This window comes from Orcinus orca, chromosome 4, assembly GCF_937001465.1.
Source record: "Orcinus orca chromosome 4, mOrcOrc1.1, whole genome shotgun sequence".
NCBI classification, from domain to species: domain Eukaryota; kingdom Metazoa; phylum Chordata; class Mammalia; order Artiodactyla; family Delphinidae; genus Orcinus; species Orcinus orca.
The window spans coordinates 111,890,556-111,911,978 of NC_064562.1; the positions used below are offsets into that span (position 1 = coordinate 111,890,556).

The 21,423-nt window shown below is 35.7% G+C and overlaps 1 protein-coding gene across 5 annotated transcripts in view; it reads left to right on the forward strand.

Annotated features, from left to right (window-relative positions):
* The window catches only part of FBXL5 (F-box and leucine rich repeat protein 5), a 61,477-nt gene extending 40,861 nt beyond the window's left edge, over window positions 1–20,616 (forward strand). For 3 of the 5 annotated variants that reach the window (XM_049708807.1, XM_049708808.1, XM_004282530.4), the window contains 2 exons: window positions 12,693–12,841; window positions 19,807–20,616. In XM_049708807.1, the coding sequence (XP_049564764.1) occupies window positions 12,693–12,841; window positions 19,807–19,883 (226 nt within the window). In that variant the 3' untranslated portion in view covers window positions 19,884–20,616. Of the gene's footprint in view, window positions 1–8,888; window positions 8,992–10,369; window positions 10,512–12,692; window positions 12,842–19,806 lie in introns of those variants that run through there. The other 2 variants (XM_049708810.1, XM_049708809.1) reach the window with 2 other exon arrangements.
* Window positions 20,617–21,423: the final 807 nt, after the last annotated feature.

Below are 21,423 nucleotides of genomic sequence, written 5' to 3' on the forward strand. Positions count from 1 at the left end.
GAATAATACTGGTGAGAGTGGACATCCTTGTCTTGTTCCTGATCTTAGAGGAAGTGCTTTCAGTTTTTCACCACTGAGAACAATGTTTGCTATGAGTTTGTCGTATATGGCCTTTATTATGTTGAGGGAAGTTCCCTCTGTGCCCACTTTCTGGAGAGTTTTTATCATAAATGGGTGTTGAATTTTGTTAAAAGCTTTTTCTGCATCTATTGAGGTGATCATATGCTTTTTCTTCTTCAGTTTGTTAATATGGTGTATCACATGGATTGACTTGCATATATTGAAGAATCCTTGCATCCCTGGGATAAGTCCCACTTGATCATGGTGTATGATCCTTTTAATGTGCTGTTGGATTCTGTTTGCTAGTATTTTGTTGAGGATTTTTGCATCTATAATCATCTGTGATATATTTCTGTAATTTTCTTTTTTTGCTGGGTAGAGTAATCTTGGTTGTAGGTTCTTCCCTTTCATCACTTTAAGTATATCATGCCACTCCCTTCTGGCTTGTGGAGTTTCTGCTGAGAAATCAGCTATTTTCCTTATGGGAGTTCCCTTGTACGTTATTTGTAGTTTTTCCCTTGCTGCTTTCAGTAATTTTTCTTTGTCTTTAATTTTTTCCAATTTGTTTTCTGTGTGTCTTGTCATGTTTCTCCTTGGGTTTGTCCTGCCTGGGAGTCTCTGTGCTTCCTGGACTTGGGTGGCTAGTTCCTTTCCCATGTTAGGGAAGTTTTCGACTATAATCTCTTCATATATTTTCTCGGGTCCTTTCTCTCTCTCTTCTTCTGGGACCCCTATAATGTGAATGTTGTTGCATTTATTAATGTTGTCCCAGTGGTCTCTTAGTCTGTCTTCATTTCTTTTCATTCTTTTTTCTTTCTTCTGTTTCATGGCAGTTAATTCCACCATTCTGTCTTCCAGGTCACTTATCCGTTCTTCTGCCTCAGTTATTCTGGTATTGGTTCTTTCTCCTTTATTTTTCATTTCAGTTATTGTATTGTTCATATCTGTCTGTTTGTTCTTTAATTCTTATAGGTCTTTGTTAAACATTTCTTTCATCCTCTGGATCTTTGCCTCCATTCTTTTTCCAAGGTCCTGGATCATCTTCACTATAATTATTCTGAATTCTTTTCAGGAAGGTTGCCTATCTCCACTTCATTTAGTTGTTTTTCTGGGGGTTTATCTTGTTCCTTCATCTGGTACGTAGCTCTCTGCCTTTTCATCTTGTCTGTCTTTCTGTGAATGTGGTTTTTGTTCCACAGGCTGCAGGATTGTAGTTCTTCTTGCTTCTGCTGTCTGCCCTCTGGTGGATGAGGCTATCTAAGAGGGTTTTGCAAGTTTCCTGATGGGAGGGACTGGTGGTGGGTAGAGCTGGCTGTTGCTGTGGTGGGGAGATCTCAGTAAAACTTTAATCTGGTTGTCTGCTGATGGGTGGGGCTGGGTTCCCTCCCTGTTGGTTGTTTGGCCTGAGGCGACCCAACACTGGAGCCTACCCAGGCTCTTTGGTGGGTCTGAAGGCGGACTCTGGGAGGGCTCATGCCAAGGAGTACTTCCCAGAACTTCTGCTGCCAGTGTCCTTGTCCTCATGGTGAGACACAGCCACCCCCTGCCTCTGCAGGAGACCCTCCAACACTAGCAGGTAGGTCTAGTTCAGTCTCCTATGGGGTCACTGCTCCTTCCCCTGGGTCCCGATACGCACACTATTTTGTGTGTGGCCTTCAAGAGTGGGGTCTCTTTCCCCCGGTGCTGTTGAAGTCCTGCAATCAAATCCCAGTAGCCTTCTAAGTCTGGTTCTCTGGAAATTCCTCCTCCTGTTGCTGGACCCCGAGGTTGGGAAGCCTGACGTGGGGCTCAGAACCTTCACTCCAGTGGGTGGACTTCTGCGGTATAAGTGTTCTCCAGTTTGTGAGTCACCCACCCAGCAGTTACAGGATTTGATTTTATTGTGATTGCACCCCTCCTCCCATCTCATTGTGGCTTCTTTGTCTTTGGATGTGGGGTATCTTTTTTGGTGAGTTCTAGTGTCTTTCTGTCAGTGATTTTTCAGCAGTTAGTTGTGATTCCGGTGCTCTCACGAGGGGGAGTGAGAGCACGTCCTTCTACTCCGCCATCTTGAACCAGTCCTTCCATTTTAATGATTTTTAAGTGTACAGCTCAGTGGCACTCTGAGTTCACAATGTTGTATAACATTGCAAATATTTCCAAAACTTTTTCAGCACTCACAACAGAAAGTGTAATTATCAAGCAGTAACTGCTTACTCTTCCAACCCTCCCAGGCTCCCTACTGTTTTACTTTCTGTCTCTATGTATTTGCATCATTTATACAACATAGATACATCATGTAAGTGGAAACATACAATACTTGTCCTCTCTGTCTGGCTTATTTCACTTAGCATAATGTATTCAAGGTTCATTCATGTTGTAGAATGTATCAGAACTTCATTCCTTATTATAGCTGAATAATATTCTGTATTTATATACCACATTTTGTTTATCTGTTTGTCATTGATGTCATCATCGATGGGCACTTGGATTGTTCGCCCTTTTAGCTGTTGTGAATAATGCTGCTGTGAATATTGGCATACAAGTATTTGAGTCCTTGTTGTCATTTTTTCTTTAATTTCTTTTAGCAGTGTTTTGCAGTTTTCAGTGTACAAGTCTTTTGCCTTAGTTAATTCTTAAGTATTTTAATTTTTTGATGCTATTTTAAGTGGAATTTTCTTAATTTCTTTTTCAGATTGTTCATTGCTAGCGTATAGAAATATAACTGATTTTTAAAAAATTAATTTATGTATTTTTGGCTGTGTTGGGTCTTCGTTGTTGCACGTGGGCTTTGTCTAGTTGTGGAGAGCAGAGGCTACTCTTTCTTGCATTGCACGGGCTTTTCACTGTAGTGGATTTCTTGTTGCAGAGCATGGGCTTCAGTAGTTGTGGTGCACAGGCTTAGTTGCTCTGCGGCATGTGGAATCTTCCCAGACCAGGGTTTGATCCCGTGTCCCCTGCTTTGGCAGGCGGATTCTTAACCACTGCACGACCAGGGAAGCCCCTAACTGATTTTTGAATGTGGATTTTGTATCCTGCTACTCTTCCACATTTGTTTTTTAGCTCTTAATACAGTTTTTTTGGGTGTGAATTCTTGAGAGTTTTCTATGTATAAGATCATGTCATCTACAAACAGAGATTATTTTACTTCTCCCTTTCCAACTTAGATGCCTTAAAATAATTCTTTTTTCTGGTTTAATTGCTCTGGCTAGAATTTCCAGTACTGTATTAAGTGGAAGCATCCATAGTGGGCATCCTTATCTTGTTTCTAATCTTAGGGGAAGAGCTTTCAGTCTTTCATCATTGACTGTGTTAGCTGTGTGTTTTCCATATATGGCTTTTCTTATGTTGAGGTAGTTCTCTTTTAGTCCTAGTTTACTGAGTATTTTTATCATAAAAGTGTATTTGATTTTGTCACATGCTCTTTCTGCATCAGTTGAGATGATCATGTATTTTTTTCTCCTTCATTCTATTAGTGTGATATGTTAATTTGATTGAGAACCACCCTTGCATCCCTGGGATAAAACTCACTTGGTCATGGTGTGTAATCTGTTTAATATGCTCCTGGATTCAGTTTGCTCGTGTTTGTTGTGGATTTTTGCATCTATATTTGTAAGGGACATTTGGCCTGTAGTTTTCTTTTCTTGTGCCTTTGTCTAGCTTTGGTATCAGGGTAATAATACTGGCCTCATAGAATGAGTAGGAAGTCTTCCTCCTCTTCAGTGTTTTTTAAGAGTTTGAGAAGGATTGTTACTTCTCTAAATGTTTAGTGGAATTCACCAGTGAGGCATCTGATTTTGATTTCTTAGTTGGGAAGCTTTGATTACTAATTCAGTCTCCTTACTTGTTGTAGGTGTATTCTGATTTTCTGTTTGTTTGTTTGTTTTTTTCCTTGAGTCAGTTTTGTTACTTTTTGTGTTTCTAGGGGAGTTGTCTACTTCATCTAGGTTATACAATTTGTTGATATACAGTTGTTCATGGTACTATTTTATAATCCTTTCTATTTCTGTAAAATCGGTAGTAATGTCCTAACTTTCATTTCTAATATTTATTTATTTATTTTTGGCTGTGTTGGGTATTCCTTGCTGCGCATGGGCTTTCTCTAGAGTAGAGAAGAGTAGCGGGGGCTACTCTTTGTTGCAGTGTGCGGGCTTCTCATTGCAGTGGCTTCTCTTGTTGCAGAGCATGGGCTCTAGGCATGTGGGCTTCAGTAGTTGTGGCTTGCGGGCTTTAGGGTGCAGGCTCAGTAGTCATGGCACACGGGCTTAGTTGCTCCGTGGCATATGGGATCTTCCCGGACCAGGGCTCGAACCCATGTCCCCTGCATTGGCAGGCGGATTCTTAATCACTGTGCCACCAGGGAAGTCCCCTAATGTTCATTTCTTACATTGGTAATTTAAGTCCTCTTTTTTTCTTAGTTATACTAACTAAATGTCAATTTTTGATGATCTTTTCAAAGAAGCAAAGTTATACTTTCTATGAGTTCAACCTTTTAAAATTTATTAAGCCTTTTTTTGTGGCCAAACGTGATCTGAGTATTCCATGTGCACTTGAGAAGAATGTGTATTCTGCTGTTTTTAACCGGAATGTTCTCTGTATGTTTGGTAGGACTAATCTGTTAATAGTGTAGATCAAGTTCTCTATTTCCCTCTTGATCTTCTGTCCACTTGTTCTATCCATTATTGAAATTGGGGTATTGTATTTCTGACTATTTTTGTAGGACTTTTCATTTTTCCCTTTAGTTCTATCAGTTTTGTATCATATATTTTGGGGCTCTGTTGTTAAGTGTGTATATGTTCTCAGTTTTTTTTAATCTTGGTGGAGTACACCTTTTACCAATATATAATATCCTAATACCCTTTGCCTTTTGTAAACATTTAAAAATTTAAAGTCTTTTTTGTTTCACAGTATTATAGTCACTCTTGCTCTGTTTTTGTTACCTTGTTTTTTTGGCCTCACTATGTGGCATGCAGAATCTTAGTTCCCTGACCAGGATTGAACCCGTGCCCCCTGCAGTGGAAGCCTGGAGTCTTAACCACTTGACTGCCAGGGAACTCCCCCCTTTTGGTTACTTTTTGCTTGGAGTATCTTTTCTCATGCTTTTACTTTTAACCTCTCTGTTTTTACATCTAAAGTGAGGTCTCTAATAAAGAGTATATAGATGGATCATGTTTTTAAAATTCTGAAGTTTAAAAATTTTTAATATAGTCTGTTAATCTCTGCCTTTCAGGAGGAGAATTTGATGGATTCATTTTTAAAGTAATTACTGATAAAGGAGACTTTACTTATGCCATTTATCTATTTCTTTTCCTTATGTTTTACATGCTTTTGTTCCTCATTTTCTCAGTGACTTCCTCTTTTTATGTTTTGTTTTGTTGTAATATACCATTTGATTCCCTTTTTCTCCATTTTCTTTGTTTTTTAAAGTTATTTTTTTAGTTGTTACCTTAGGGATACAATTAACATCTTGATCTTAAAACAACCTAGTTTGACAACCAGCTTAGTTTCAATCATGTACAAATACTCCACTCTTGACATCTCTGTCTCATCTCCTTTATATTGTTATTGGTACAGGTTACAGCTTTATACATTGTGTGCCCTTTAACGTAGATTTATAATTACTGTTTTATGCTTTTGTGTATGCATTTTTAACTAATTGCTTTCTACCTTCAAACAGTATTATACCATTTCACATAGAATGTAAGAATCTTAAAACAGTAATCGCCTGTTCCCCTCCCCATTCTTTGTGCTGTTTTTGTTATATACTTTATTTCTATATATGTTTTAAACCCCATAATACATTGTTAATATTTTTTCTTTAAACAATTGTCTTTTTTTTTTTTTTTTTTTTTGGCCATGAGGCATGTGGGATCTTAACTCCCCGACCAGGGATTGAACCCGTACCCCCTGCATTAGAAGGTGAAGTCTTAACCACTGGACTACGAGGGAAGTCCCAAACAATTGTCTTTTAGAAAAAATTAACAAAGAAGTCTTATTTCACCTTTTTTGCCATTCTTCATGCTTTTGTACAGTTTCATGTTTCCATTTGGTGGTGTTTTTCTTTTGCCTGCAGAGTTCTCTGTAGTTTTTTGTACTGTTAAGTCTTTTGTCAGTAAACTCTCAGTTCTTGTCTGAAAAACTCTTTATTTCACCTTCATTTTAGAAAGATTTTCACTGTGTATAGAATTCTAAGTTGGTAGTTTTGTTTTAGCACTTTTAAGATGTTACATTGTCTTTCAGCTTGCATCATTTATGAGAATTGTATTAAATTTTTATCTTTGTTCTTCCGTATATTATGTATGTTTTTTCTTTAGCTGCTTTAAAATTTTATTTCTGCTTTTAATGCAGTTTGCATATGGTATGCCTTGGTGTGGTTATCTTCATTGTTATCTTGCTTGGGGTTAATTGAGATTCTTGGATATGTTATTCCTAGCTTTCATAAAATTGAAAAACAAAATTCAGCTATTATTTCCTCAAGCACTTTTTCTCTCCTCCCTATTCTCTTACCCCTGCTTCTTGCTGGGACTTCCATGTATGTCAGACTTCTTGATACTGTACTATAGGTCACTTTAGTGTAATAGTTCCCTGGACTGTCATGACAAAGTACCACAAGCTAGGTGGTTAGAATGATAGAAATTTATTCTCTTAGAGTTCTGGAGATTAGAGTTCAATAATCAGGGTGTTGGCCAAATCATGTTCCCTCTGAAACCTTTAAGGGAGCATCCTTTCTTAACTCTTGAAACTTCTCATAGACCCAGGTGTTGCTTGGCTTGTGGCACTATAACCCCAATATCTGCCTCAGTCTTCACACGGCCATCTCCTTTTTGTGTCTGTATATGTATGCGTCTTCACATGGCATTATCCGTGTGTGTGTGTGTGTGTGTGTGTGTGTGTGTAAATATCCCTCTTCTTAGGAGGACATCAGTCATATTGGATTAAGGCCCACCCTAATGACCTGATCTTAAATCTGCAAAGACCGTATTTCCAACTAAAGTCACATTTATGATACTGAGGGTTAAGACTTCAACATATCTTTTTTTGATGGGGGTGGGAGGGGACACAATTCAACCCGTAACACCAGGGCTTTTTTTTTCCTTACTGTTTTTGTTCTTTTTTCTCTTGATGCTTCATTTTGGTTAATCTGGTTGTACTTCAAGTCCACTAATTTTTGCAATGTCTAATTACTGCTAATCTCGTTCAGTGTATTTTTTATTTCAGATATTGTATTTTTCATCTCTAGAAGTTTCATTTGGTACACTCGTGATCCTCCCTGATATATACATATACACACACATATAAGCACATCAATAATGTATGTAAATATATTAAAACATAAAAAAACCTAATATATAGACATGTTTTTTGTTTCATTATGTTCATATTTTCTTTTAAATCCTTGAGCATATTTAAAATATGAAATCTGTTTTAAAGTCATTATCGCCTAATTTCATCATCTTTATCATTTATTGGTCTGTTTCTATTGATTCTTTTTTTCTGATTCTTTGAGTGTTTAGTAGTTTTTGATTGGATACCAGATAATGTGAATTATACATTGTTGAATTCTGGATTTTGTTCTGATCTTTTAAAGATTACTACTTTTTTTTTTTTTTTTAAGATTACTACTTTGAATCACTCCCTGGTCTGTATTATTTCTGTAATTTGTATATATTTCTAAAACTTTTTTTCGTATTGCATGCATTATTAATACTTTGTTTAAATGTTTCTTTCTTTGTTTGAGAGCAAAGAATGTATTTTGCATTTTACTGTGTAGGCCTGTGCCTGACATACTTGGGTATTGGTGATAAAAAGTAGACTAGAGTGATCTTTCTAGTATGCATTTCTTATTACTTGTTATTACTCCTTTAAGCGTTTCAGTGAGTCTTATTGCCCTTTGGTTAAAGTTCAGATTCTTGGCCCTTGCTTGCCTCTGTAGTTTATATCTTGTTACCTTCTTTAAATCTCTTCCTTTTACTTCCTCACATCTTCACCTCTGCCAAAAAAAAGACAGCAAGTAGGTAAACATAAACATAACACACAAACACACAAAACCATCCTTTCTTTAACCATACTCAGCTATTTTCGTTTCCTCCAGGTATACAGGCATACATTGTTTCATTGTACTTTGCTTTATTGTGCTTTGCAGATAATTGCGTCTTATACAAATTGAAGGTTTGTGGCAACTTTGTATTGAGCAGGTCTGTCAGTCCCATTTTTCTAACGATATTTGCTTGCTTCACGTTTTTGTGTCACACTTTAATTCTTCAGTATTTCAAACTTCCATTATTATTATATTTGTTATGGTGATCTGTGATCAGTGATCTCTGATGATACTACTGTAATTGTTTTGGAGTGCCACAAACCATATAAGATGGCAAACTTAATCGATAAATACTGTGTGTGTTCTGACTGCTTCAACTGGCTATTCCCCCATCTCTCTCCATCTTCTCCTGCCACCCTATTTCCTGAGACACAACAGTATTGAAATTAGGCCAATTAATAACCCTGCAGTGGCCTCTAAGTATTCAAGTAAAATGAGTCACACATCTCTCACTTTAAATCAAAATCTAGAAATGATTACACTTAGTGAGGAAGGCACGTCAAAAGCCAAGCAAGATAGGCTGAAAGCTAGGTCTTTTGCACCAAACAGTTAGCCAGGCTATACAAGCAAAGGAGAAGTTCTTGAAGGAAATTAAAAGTGCTACTCTATTGAACACAGGAATGGTAAGAAAGTGAAACAGCCTTTTTGCTGATAAGGAGAAAGTTTTAGTGGTCTGGATAGAAGATCAAACTAGCCACAGTATTCTTTTAAGCCAAAGCCTAATTCACAGCAAGACCCTAACTCTCTTCAGTTCTGTGAAGGCTGAGGTGAGGAAGCTGCAGAAGAAAAGTTGGAAGCGAGCAGAGGTTGGTTCATGAGATTTAAGGAAAGAAGCCATAACATAAAAGTGCAAGGTGAGTACAGAGGAGAAGTCAGTGCCTGGCTTCAAAGGACAGGCTGACTCTTCTATTAGGGGTTAATGCAGCTGGTGGCTTCGTTGAAGCCAGTGCTTATTTACCATTCTGAAAATCCTAGGGCCCTTAAGAATGATGCTAAATCTACTCTGCTTGTGCTCTGTAAATGAAACCACAAAACCTGGATGACAGCACATCTGTTTACAACATGATTTACTGACTTTTTAAGCCCACTGTTGAGACCTACTGCTTAGGAAGAAAAAGGTTCCTTTCAAAATACTGCTCAGAGATAATGTACCTGCTCACCCAAGAGCTCTGATGGAGATGTACCATGAGATTAATGTTTTTTGTTGTTGTTTGTTTTATAAATTTATTTATTTTTTGCTGTGTTGGGTCTTCGTTGCTGTGCACGGGCTTTCTGTAGTTGTGGTGAGCAGGGGCTACTCTTTGTTGCAGTGCGCGGGCTTTTCGTTTCAGTGGCTTCTCTTGTCTCAGAGCATAGGCTCTAGGTGTGCGGGCTTCAGTAGTTGGGGCACGTGGGCTCAGTAGCTGGCTCGTGGGCTCTAGAGCGCAGGCTCAGTAGTTGTGGTGCATGGGCTTACTTGCTTCATGACATGTGGGATCTTCCCGGACCAGGGATCGAACCCATGTCCCCTGCATTGGCAGGCGATTCTTAACCACTGTGCCACCAGGGAAGTCGCTGAGATTAATGTTGTTTTCATGCCTGCTAGCACAACATCCATTTTGCAGCCCATTGATCCAGGAGGCATTTCAACTTTCAAGTCTTACTATTTAAGAAATATATTTTGTAAGGCTGTGTAGCTGCCTTAGGTAGTGATTCCTCTGAGCTAGGCAAAGTAAATTGAAAATCTTCTTGAAAGGATTCACTATTCTAGATGCGATGAAGAACATTTGTGATTCTTGGGAACATATCAGAATATCAACATTAACAGGATTTTAGAAGAAATTGATTACAACCCTCATGAATGACTTTGAGGGGTTCAAGACTTCACTGGAGGAAGTAACTGCAGGTTAGAAATAGCAAGAGAACTAGAATTAAAAGTAGAGTATGAAAATGTGACTGAATTATATCCGTAATAAAACTTTAATGGATAAGGAGTTGTTTCTTATGGATGAACAAAGAAAGTGGTTTCTTCCGATGGAATCTACTCCTGGTGAAAATGCTGTGAAGACTGTTGAAGTGGCAACAAAAGATTTAGAATATTACATAAACTTAATTGTTAAAGCAGTGGCAGGGTTTGAAAGTAATTGACTCCAGTTTTGAAAGAAGTAGGGCAAAATGCTACAGAGCAATCATTCGTGGAAGGAAGAGTCAGTCAATGCAGCAAAAAAAACTTCATTGTTGTCTTATCTTAAGAAACCGCCACGGCCACCCCAGCCTTCAACCACCACCTCGATCAGTCAGCAGCCGTCAACATGGAGGCAAGACCCTCCACCAGCAAAAAGATTATGACTTGCTGCTGAAGGCTCAGATGATACAATAAGTATTTTTAGCAATTAGCAATAAAATAAAGTATTTTTAATTAAGGTATGCATATAGTTTTTTAGACATACTGCTATTGCATACTTAATAGACTACAGTATAATGTAAACCTAACTTTTTTATATGCACCAGAAAACCAAAAAAATTGTGTGGCTTGCTTTATTGTGATATTCGCTTTATTGTGGTGGTCTGGAACTCAACCTGCAATATCTGAGGTATGCCTGTACTGTATTTCTCTGTCTTCATACATTTGCATTTGCTCTCTCTCTAACAAACGTTTATTGGCTAGCTTCTGTTCATTTCTATCTCCATTCCAGTTTAAACGTCACTTTTTAAGGGAAACCGTTTGTGACCCCTGTCCCCCTCCCTCCACCAAGGCCCTTAAATACGTTCCCAGGAGAGCATTCATCATATGATATTATAACTGCTTGTTTACTTTTGTCTTGTTTGATATCCCACTAGACTCAGTGAATGCATATACAGTTTACTCAAGTGTATTTGTGATATAAAGTTTTACATTCCATGCAGTCTGTCCTCAGTGTACTGAAAATTTGTAAGTTTTAGAACATGAAGCAGTTTCTGCATTGAGATACCTTCTGAGATCTTTTAGACCACTTTTTAGAAGCTGTTTTATTTTTTATTCTGAGCTATTCAACTTTATAGGAAAAAAAGAATCAATAAACTTTAAACAATAGTCTTCCTTTAAAGATGTCTATTTGTAATTACTGTGGCCCAGTCAAGCCACTGAAGTTCTGAACTGCCACTGTTACTAATTTAAACTGTAGGAATGGATCAGGGAATCTATGATTTAAGAAAAAGTCAGTCTTTTTCAGTCAAAATATAAGGAGAAGTATGCATTTAAATCTCTCACGTGTATTGGGGTCTTGATAAGCTCTTTTTGATAGGCCAGGTTTTTCTTGTAAACATGCAATGACAAAACATTAAAATGTATGTACTGATCTTTGTCCATCAGTGCCTGTCACTGAATATATAAATATTTCCATAGTTTATTCTAATCTCAGTAGTTTACATACTTTTACTTACCTTTACTTCCTAATTTCCATGTATCTGCATAATCATGCTATTTGTTTTTTTACTAAATTTATTGTATTATTAGTTTTTGGATAGTGCTGTCAAGATAGACTGTCTCTAGTTTTCCCAGTTTTTGCTGTTCTATAGAGGGAATTGATGTTCTCAGTTTTGCTCTTGATATTTTTCAGCTCTGCCATTGTCATTTCAGTCAATTTCTCATTTTATTCTTTTTATGTAAATTGTTTTTTAAAATTCTTCTAGGGTATGCCATGAAAAGCAATGTTTTCATTTTTACTGAAATGAAATTCACATTAAATTCATTCTTTTAAAGGGTACAAATCAGTGGTTTTAGTATACTTATAAGGTTGGCAACCATTACCACTATCAAATTAGAAACATTTTCATTAAACCAAAAAGAAACCATTTACTCATTAGCAGTCATTCTTCATTCCTCTTTGCCCCCAGCCCCTGGTAGCCACTAATTTACTTTGTCTGTCTATTCTGCTTATTTTGGATATTTCATATAAGTGGAATTACATAGTATGTGGTCTTTTGTGTATGATTTTTTTCACTTAGCACAGTATTTTCAAGGTTCATGCATGCTGTGGCATGTATCAGTTCTTTATGGCTACATGATATTTATACTAAATTTTGTTTATCCACTCATTGATTAGTGGACATTTGGATTGTTTCCACTTTTTGGATATTATGAATAATGCTGCTGTGAACATTTGTTTGCAAGTTTTTCTGTGAACATATGTTTTCACTTCTCTTGGGTATATGCTGATTCTTTAACTCTTTGAGGAACTGCCAAACTGTTTAGTAATTTTCTTGATAATTTTTACTTAGTTTAGTAGGAGAGTGAAGATTACAATTCCAGGATTCATTACTTCCTTCCTGTAAGAATTGAGTTACTGTAATGTTCTTATAAAGAACATTTCATAGACTTGTTTATTGAATGTCTTCAGAAATGTCTCTGTTAAATGTATCCTGCCTAAGGATGAAATTAGTTGTCATGTTTTATAGAGATACTTTAATTTTTCATTACCAGATTGAAAGGTCTGTTAATAGTCCATTGGGCCATAGGAATACATAAGTTTTCATAGATTTTACAATACATTTTAATTGTTAATATATTCTAATTGTTGAATTGCTTCTCTTACAGGGTTTTGACTCTGGGAGGAGGGCTACCTTATTTGGAGCACCTTAATCTCTCTGGTTGTCTTACTGTAACTGGTGCAGGCCTGCAGGATTTGGTTTCAGCATGTCCTTCTCTAAATGATGAATACTTTTACTACTGTGACAACATTAACGGTAATGCCTTTTAACAATGGGATAATTTTGGAGGAGTTGATTTAAAAATTTTTAACAGTTCTGAAAATTCTTAGGGTTTCTATTTTGTTTTCTAGATTTCTGATTACCAAACATTTTTACTTTCAGGTTTAGCCTGAAAGATAAGTTTTCTTATCTTTCTAAAGATAAGTTTTCTTTTGGAGAGATATCTCAACTATCCATTCTGCCAGATTTTAGAAATATGTAATAGTTTAATCAATCCAAAGTGACAAGTTTTTATAGAATTATTAAAATTCTTATAAAATTTTGGGAAATTCCTCTAGAGTGAAAGAGCACTCATTAACAATACAGCGTATTGCTGTTCTAGATACCCCTAATTCTTAGGGATGTTAGAGCTAGTTTTCTTGTAGGACAAGAAAACTTCATAATGTAGTAGAAAAAGGAGGACTTTGGTAATGTGAACTCCTCAGGGACCCTGAATCTGGTTCCAGATAAATCTCTTGGAAGATTGAGGAGGATGGTGAGTGTGGTATTGGGAAGAGGCTGAGGTGCTTTAAATGTGATTAAAATTCCTATAGTATTATGGAGATTGAACCCTGAACCTACTTTTAACAATCATCAGGTAAACATTTCTTGATTTTTTTGTTTTGTTTTATTTTTTTGTGGTACGCGGGCCTCTCACTGTTGTGGCCTCTCCCCTTGCGGAGCACAGGCTCCGGACGCGCAGGCTCGGCGGCCATGGCTCACGGGCCCAGCCACTCGGCAGCATGTGGGATCTTCCCAGACCGGGGCACGAACCGTGTCCGCTGCATCGGCAGGCGGACTCTCAACCACTGCGCCACCAGGGAAGCCCCTTGTTTTATTTTTTAAGCCTATTCCTGCCCTGCAGTGGGACTGTTTAATGTGCTTTTTCAAAGTACGTTCAGTGCCCTGTTGGGCATTTGATAATCACTGGTAGAGACTGAAGTCCTGAAGCATAAAAAGCTGCTCCTCAACTATTAGTAAGGAAGTCAACCTCCTGTATTTATAATTGGAAAAAATTTACATGGTTCAGATTCTACTGTGTCTTTTTACATCATGTTTTTTTTTTGTTTTTTTTTTTTTTTTTGCGGTACGTGGGCCTCTCACTGTTGTGGCCTCTCCTGTTGCGGAGCACAGGCTCCGGTGCACAGGCTCAGCAGCCATGGCTCATGGGCCCAACTACTCCGTGGCATGTGGGATCTTCCCGGACCGGGGCACGAACCCATGTCCCCTGCATTAGCAGGCGGACTCCCAACCACTGTGCCACCAGGGAAGCCCATGTATTGTTATTTTTGAGAGTCCAGTTCATCTTAAGATCATGGGAAGATAAACGGAGTCTCTCAGGCAGAAAAATTGACAGACGCCAGCAAGACTAGAGGAATAGTATCTTCTTTAATGACATACCAGTAGGCAGAGAAGTTAGCAAATCTGCTGTTTCTCAGAGATTAGATTTTTCTTAAAATGTATATGAAGAGACAGGAGATAGCAGCTCTTTTGTTTCTTGAATCATTGGTGATGCAGGAGATGACCTCCCATGTTCTTGAAATAGCAACACTAACTTCAAGCATTTCTTTGCTCTCTGTTGCCTTTAGTGTATAAGAAGGAATGGGGAAAATTAATGTCATTTTAGTTGCAACCTGCTAAGTGTACAAAAGAAGGTGTGAGTGCTACAGTGCAGCACTTGCTGCTTTTGGGGATGCAATAAAGATATATATATATTTTTAATACACGGTTATGTCATTGTGGGTTCACTGTTGTACTTACTAAGGCTTATAGGATATATTATGAAAAGTAATCAGTAAGCAATTATTTTTTGTAAGAAAAACACCTTATTGGTAGGTTGCATTTGAATTGTCTACACTGATTTCAGCATAGGTTATGCTGGTGGGAATAAATCTCAGAACCTAATTTGTTATACTTATTTTGGGGTATATAGATGTTATTGGATTGGTAGGGGGATTGGGCTTCACTTCATTTTTATGATCTGCCTACTACTTTTTTTGTGTGTGTGTCTTTTTAAAAAAAACTTCTTGAAATAATTTAGGTGTTGGGATAAAGTTAAGTACTTAAAAACTTTTGCACTTTGTTAGTATGTTAGAATTCCTTTCATCTTGACTGGTTTTGAATATATAAATATTAAAGTGTTCCAAAGGAGCTGCTACATTCTTTTTGTTGAATGTTAAGATTTTTTTTGATAAATGAGTGGTAGTTTTCAATAAATGAATTTTAATGAACATATCTGACTTTAAAATGTTTGAAAGGAAATTGACCGTGCTTGTATAATCCAATACCAAGTCTCCTTTTACAGCTTCTTAAAGCATGATTTGGGGGAAATGGAAATCCTTTAAAGTTTACAGGGTGACTTGTCATGTGAACTTATGTTCCAGAGTTCCAGCCAGTTGCTCATAAAGCAATGCCCTGATACAATCTTTTCCTTAAAAGGCCATATGGACACTAGAAAGTGTTAGAATAAAGTTGCATTGTATCCAGTTTTGCAAGATGACACAGGATTCATCCAGTATCTTTTATTATAATTCAACTTGTACAAATACTTAGTGACTATAAATATTTAGCTCCCTTTTTATTATTATTTTTATTATTTCTGAAAGTAGTCAATATTTTTATACATGTTCTTAAACTAATAGGGAGCATATTTAGGTGACACATTATATTTTAATATTTGAGAGTAACACTTAACTAAAAATGTATTTTGTCAAAAGAGAGTTTACATAGTTAACTACCAGGTTACTAACTAAAAGAAGTAAATGCTGATAAATAATACTCATTAACTAAAAAGTGCTAAGTAAAACAAAATTTTCTATTTCCTAAGCATTAGCAGAGATTTTGGAGAAGATAAACTAGTAATCAGATATTCAAACAGTGTCTGCTGTGAGCAAGGCACTATACTAAGCATTAACATAAAATGCCATTTTTATTCTTAATGATTCTTTCATGACATTTAAATTTGTTATTTGATTGATAAAAAAGTTAAGATTTAAGTATTAAAAAAGGCTTCTTAGCCATAACATTTAAAAAATTCCTTGTCATTTAAGAAGTGTTAGGTGGAATTGCCTAGTTTTAGAGCTCTGAAGAACATTTGAACAATGACAGCAAATAAACTTGTTGTACTGATTTGCATTTCAATGTATGTTTAATTTGTGAATTAAGATAGATTAGATCATAGTAGGTGACACAGTTTCAGATGATTTGCTCTCTTATGTTTCTAATTTAAGTTAAAGAGGAATTAAAGGTAAGTGAAGGTAAGTGCAGATATACAGCATAAGTAATATGCTTAAAATCTAGGAAAAACAAACAATTCAGTAATAAAAATTTGGGAAAATAACAATAGCTACCATTATAGCTCTTCTTAACTAATATTTTAAAAAATGCTCTCTTACAAAATTTATTTTTACCATGCATTTAAAGATTTTATTTAATGATTATGCAAATGTTATTTTTCTGTTTTATTTTCCTTTACCGTAATTTAGCCCTCATCTGTTATAACCATTGGGTTTATTATCTCATATCAAGATTGACATTTACTGGTGATAAGTCAAATGTTTACCTTTGAAATTCCATGTCTGTGGAAGCACAGCTGTCTACTTGAGATATTTGGCAACCCAACATATCTTAGTCATGTTTCTTTCCAATTCTACCTCACTTTTTCTGTTGCCTGTTTATTCTGTTGTCCATTTATTCCCTTTTCTAAATAGTCCTTCTGTGATGCTTAAGGGTCTTAACTGTTAACATTGCTTATGATTTCCATGCTTTGGAAATTGCTTTCTCCCCTGTTTTCTACAGTATGAAACTAACTTACAAACAGCGGTTGTCTTCACTTTTGCTTTGCCCTAGGCCTTCAACAAAATAAAACCCATTCATGGATGATACCACTTTTATGGATTTTTAGGATCAGTCACCTGGAATGTCATTCACCTTATGATGGGATTGTAGTTTTGAGGTAGTTAGTATTACAGTTGTTGGTTAAGCACAATTTATGCCCTTAGATTTCCATTGAAACTAAGATACTCTGGTGTGTATTCTGAGAAAGGGAGCACATTTTATAGCAATATGAGCGTGAACTTTGTTTTGTGATGAATAAGGAGATGCTGACAGATATCAGGATAGGGTTACTTTCTACCTAATATAGGACACATATTTTTATTCCTACATTTTTCTTCCCATATTATCCCTACTTCCATCCCTTAGACTTTGAGAGCAAAAAGTGACTCAGGTCACCAGAGTGGAGACTGAGGATCCTGAGCCTCTTTTTTGGGGGAGGTTGGTGAAAAACTGTGTGGTACAGGCATACCTCGGAGATATTGTGAGTTTGGTTCCAGACCACCATAATAAAGTGAATATTGCAATAAAGTGAGCCACGTGAATATCTTGGTTTCCCAGTGTATATAAAAGTTATGTTTGCACTGTACTGTAGTCTATTAAGTGCAAAAGCATTGTCTAAAAAAAGCAACGTACATACTTTAATTTAAAAATACTTTTTTGCTAAAAAATTTTAACCATCATCTGAGCCTTCAGTGAGTCATAGTAGTAACATCAAAGATCACTGATCACAGATGACCATAACAAATATAATAATAATGAAAAAGCTTGAAATATTGTGAGAATTACCAAAATGTGCCAGAGAGACAAGAAGTGAGCAAATGTTGTTGGAAAAATGGTGCCAATAGACTTGCTCAGTGCAAGGTTGCCACACACCTTTAGTTTGTAAAAAATGCAGTATCTGCTAAGTGCAATAAAGTGAAGCACAATTAAATGAAGTATGCCTGTGTTTGGAAAAATATGAATCTTTTGATTAGATTCCTTGATCCAATTGGCTCCTTTGAGGCTCCCATTTAATTTTCTCTCTTGAAAACCAGTAGCATACTTTACTTCGATTGCTTTCAGCCATCGCTTATGATTTTTCCCTAGGTGTGTGATTGCAGTATAAAATTTCTTCCTTACCTTTCTGTGCTTTTAAAAATAGGAGTATAGACATTTTGAAGTATTGTAGGGAGTTTCAGTTTGGAATATTGTACCAAAGTCTCCATGTCTCTTTCCTCATATTTCTCCCTTTCAAAAAAGTTAGAATTATATACTGAGGAAATGATAGATATGTTTTTGCAAAAACCACCAGTTTAAGCATTTCATCACAGGGACTGTGTCAGGGCAGGGCAATGATAGTGAGGTAGGAGATTGGCTCTTGGAGAAAGGCTCTAATGTACTAAGAAATTTCATTTTGACTCTTTGATTAAGATGACTAGCATTGTGTCTTAAGAGAAAATAGTCTTAACAAAAATGCTACTTTATGAATTTTAAGTATTTGACACATTTAACTTTACATTTTCAAAATAGAATAGATTTTAATTTTGATTAAATAAAAAATAAGCTTGTGGTAATTCAGTTTTATATTTGAAATGACTTTAAACTTTTATTATAGAACCTTTTAAATATATAAACATAATAATATAAAGAAGCTTTATGGATCATTGGCTTCAGCAGTTATAAACCTGTGGTCAATCTTTTTTCATATACTATTGCCCATTCCCATACCTGCTCCCCGTATCCCAGGCATTATATTACTTTAAAAGTTAAGCATAAGTATTTGAAAATAAATGAAATCATAAGCTATTGCAGTTCCACTATGCTTGTAAAGTTCATTAGTTTCTTTTCTTACTTAAAGATACATTATTATTTCCATTAGTGAAATATATGAATGCTATACTTCATTGATTGTATATCCTAAGAAATTAGTCCTTTGTATTTTGTATATTGCCATTACAGGAATACAAAAAAAAGTTAAATTCTGGTAAATAAGTGTGTTCTATGTGTTTATTTGCAAGTAGTTATTTTCTTATGTTGGTATTAGCATAATTGCCTTCTTTTGCAATGGATCGCTACTTCAAAAGACAAAGAAAGCTAATTTAATATATTTTTCTAAGTTAAAGTCTTGATATCATTCCAGTGATTTTTCAATTATAATCCATTTGATAAAATAAATATTATTTTCTATAATAAAAATATATTTCATGTACTTTTATGGTCCTTACATATCAAAAATGCAAGTATTTTGGTTCTAATTGATGAAAGAACTAATTAACTTTGTTCATGGTGCAGACATACTGAAAGGCTTCAATATAGTTAAAATGTCTTTTTCCACATTTGCTCGCCTTTATGAAAACTGTGATTCATTCAGAGTACTTGACATTTGAATATGCGCCATGATATCTCTTTGATACTTTCTAATTCTCAGCTTTGTTCCCTAATGGATCTTTTAATCTAGTGTCTGGGTAGCATAATGTGATTGGAATAAAATGTCAGTTATTCCACAAATGTATTATTACTTTTCTTTGTAATTGGATCATAACTTTTATTATGTCTTAGATATGTTTTTAATTATTCATTCATTACATATTTGATTCTGGAAGATAATTTCACCTAACCCTATCACATGACTTATTTTGGGTACAGATGTTAAATAACAATATGGCAAATATGTTAAGGCTATATCTACGCAGTTTATTTTTAACAAAAATTTTGAATGTAATATTTATTATAATTGCTCAATACTGGATTCTTTAGCTTATCTATTATAGATAAGGTTGTTTTTGCCTTAATTATATTTCTAGGAAAGATGTTCATGATACAAGAAATCCATTGTGAAGTTATCCTGGCAGTCTTGTTTCTGTGGGTTATCTCTTTTCTTCTTGGATTTTTTATTTTGTAAGATTGTTGCCAAAAAATTACTTCTTTTCATTCTTCTTTTTCATTTACCTATATTAGTTAAAGTCAAACTGCTGTTGGCGATTTTTGTGCTGAATAATTTTTTATACACTCATTGTGGGATTTTACTTCTATGTTACAAATGTATTACTAGTTAAAAAAAAATAAGTGTTTTACTTCTTTCATTAGCAAGATTATTTTTGTGTGATAAGAAATTCCTCCTTTCACACTTCTCTGTTTTCATACAGGTCCTCATGCTGACACCGCCAGTGGATGCCAGAATTTGCAGTGTGGTTTTCGAGCCTGCTGCCGCTCTGGCGAATGACCCTTGACTTCTGACCTTTGTCTACTTCATTTAGCTGAGCAGGCTTCCTTTCATGCACTTTACTTATAGCACATTTCTTGTGTTAATCATCCCTTTTTGAGTGTGACTTGTTTTGGCCCTATTTCTTACAGCCTCGGAAATCTTAATTTACCAGTGAATTGTACAGTGTTGTTTCTCTTGAAAATCCTATTTTTGTTTTAGAAAGGGATTAGGTCTTTTTCATAGGGTGAGAACAATTTTATCAGATTGTTCTTTTAAACAGTTTCTTTTAAACTAAATATTTTGAAAAAAATGTCACTAATGCCATGCCATTTAAAGTATTTTTTAGATTATTTTGAGTTTTGAAGTCAATGGGTTATTGGTTCTCTTCATAGATAAACACTGTACCAAGTCTTGCAGATCTTTTCAGACATACATTTTTGAAGTTTTATTTTCAGAGACTGCACAGTTTGGAAACCAGTCTCCTTTCCATAATGTTTCCTTTATTTGAACAATTCTCAGAGGGCCAATTCAAACATATCCACATATAAGATTCTTTAAGATTATAAAATAAATTGGCTTCTTGGTGTTAGCTCAGGGAGCTGGCACAGCACCAGTGTCTTTGTATTCGCTTTCTTCAAAGACCCCTGGTTCCCACCACTGTCCGTAAATTGTCACATTTGGGGGAGGGGTTTTTAAAAGTTCCACAGTCATTTGAAGAAATGTATAAATAAAATCTACTTTGAGGACTTTACCAAGTAATTTCTTTTGTGTTTTGATTTTGTTGTAAATCTCAATCCAGGGTTACTTTACTGTGAAATGGGACTAAATAGGTCTTTTGAACTCCCATGAAATCATGACTCTGACAAATGAATAGTTTTAGACAGATACCTGATTTTACTGAGCTGAATTGTCTTTTTGAAATTTATTGTGCAGTCGTCAGAATTTGAATTTGTAAGCTTATCTTCATTGCTGTTTGAAATAATAATTGGAATGGAGACCTGTTATTCAGAAAGGCACATATTGAGTCAATTTTATATCATGCTATGTATAATTTATGTCACAAAGAAGAGAATAGTCAGCAGCATGCCATCTATTTTTATAAATATCTGTAAGGCTGTGGAAGAGGAGGTAATCTTGCAATTATGTTCTTTGTGGTCCCAGGTATTTTTTGTTTGTTTTATTGAGGAAGAGGAAGAGCAGGAAAGATATAAACTATAGATAGATTTCAGTTCAGGCTAAGAGAAAACTGTTTTACACAGAGTTGTCTAAAGATGAAGGAAGACACATTTGATGAGAAAATAAATAAGAAGTCACTCTGCTTTTAAATTTAACTAACATTTGAACTAAATACTGTGAGGGAAGATCACCTCTAAGGAAGGACATCTAATGACTCTGAAATTTCACTTTTCTCTAAGAGTTTCCTCATTTTGATTCCATTGCTATTAACATTTGTGAAATATAAGATGGAACCCCTCAAGTTTCTTGTATGGAGGATAGGGCAGCTCTGGAAGCAGACCATCTTACCCTTTAAGTTTGTGTCTCTTAGCTTAAGTCCTCA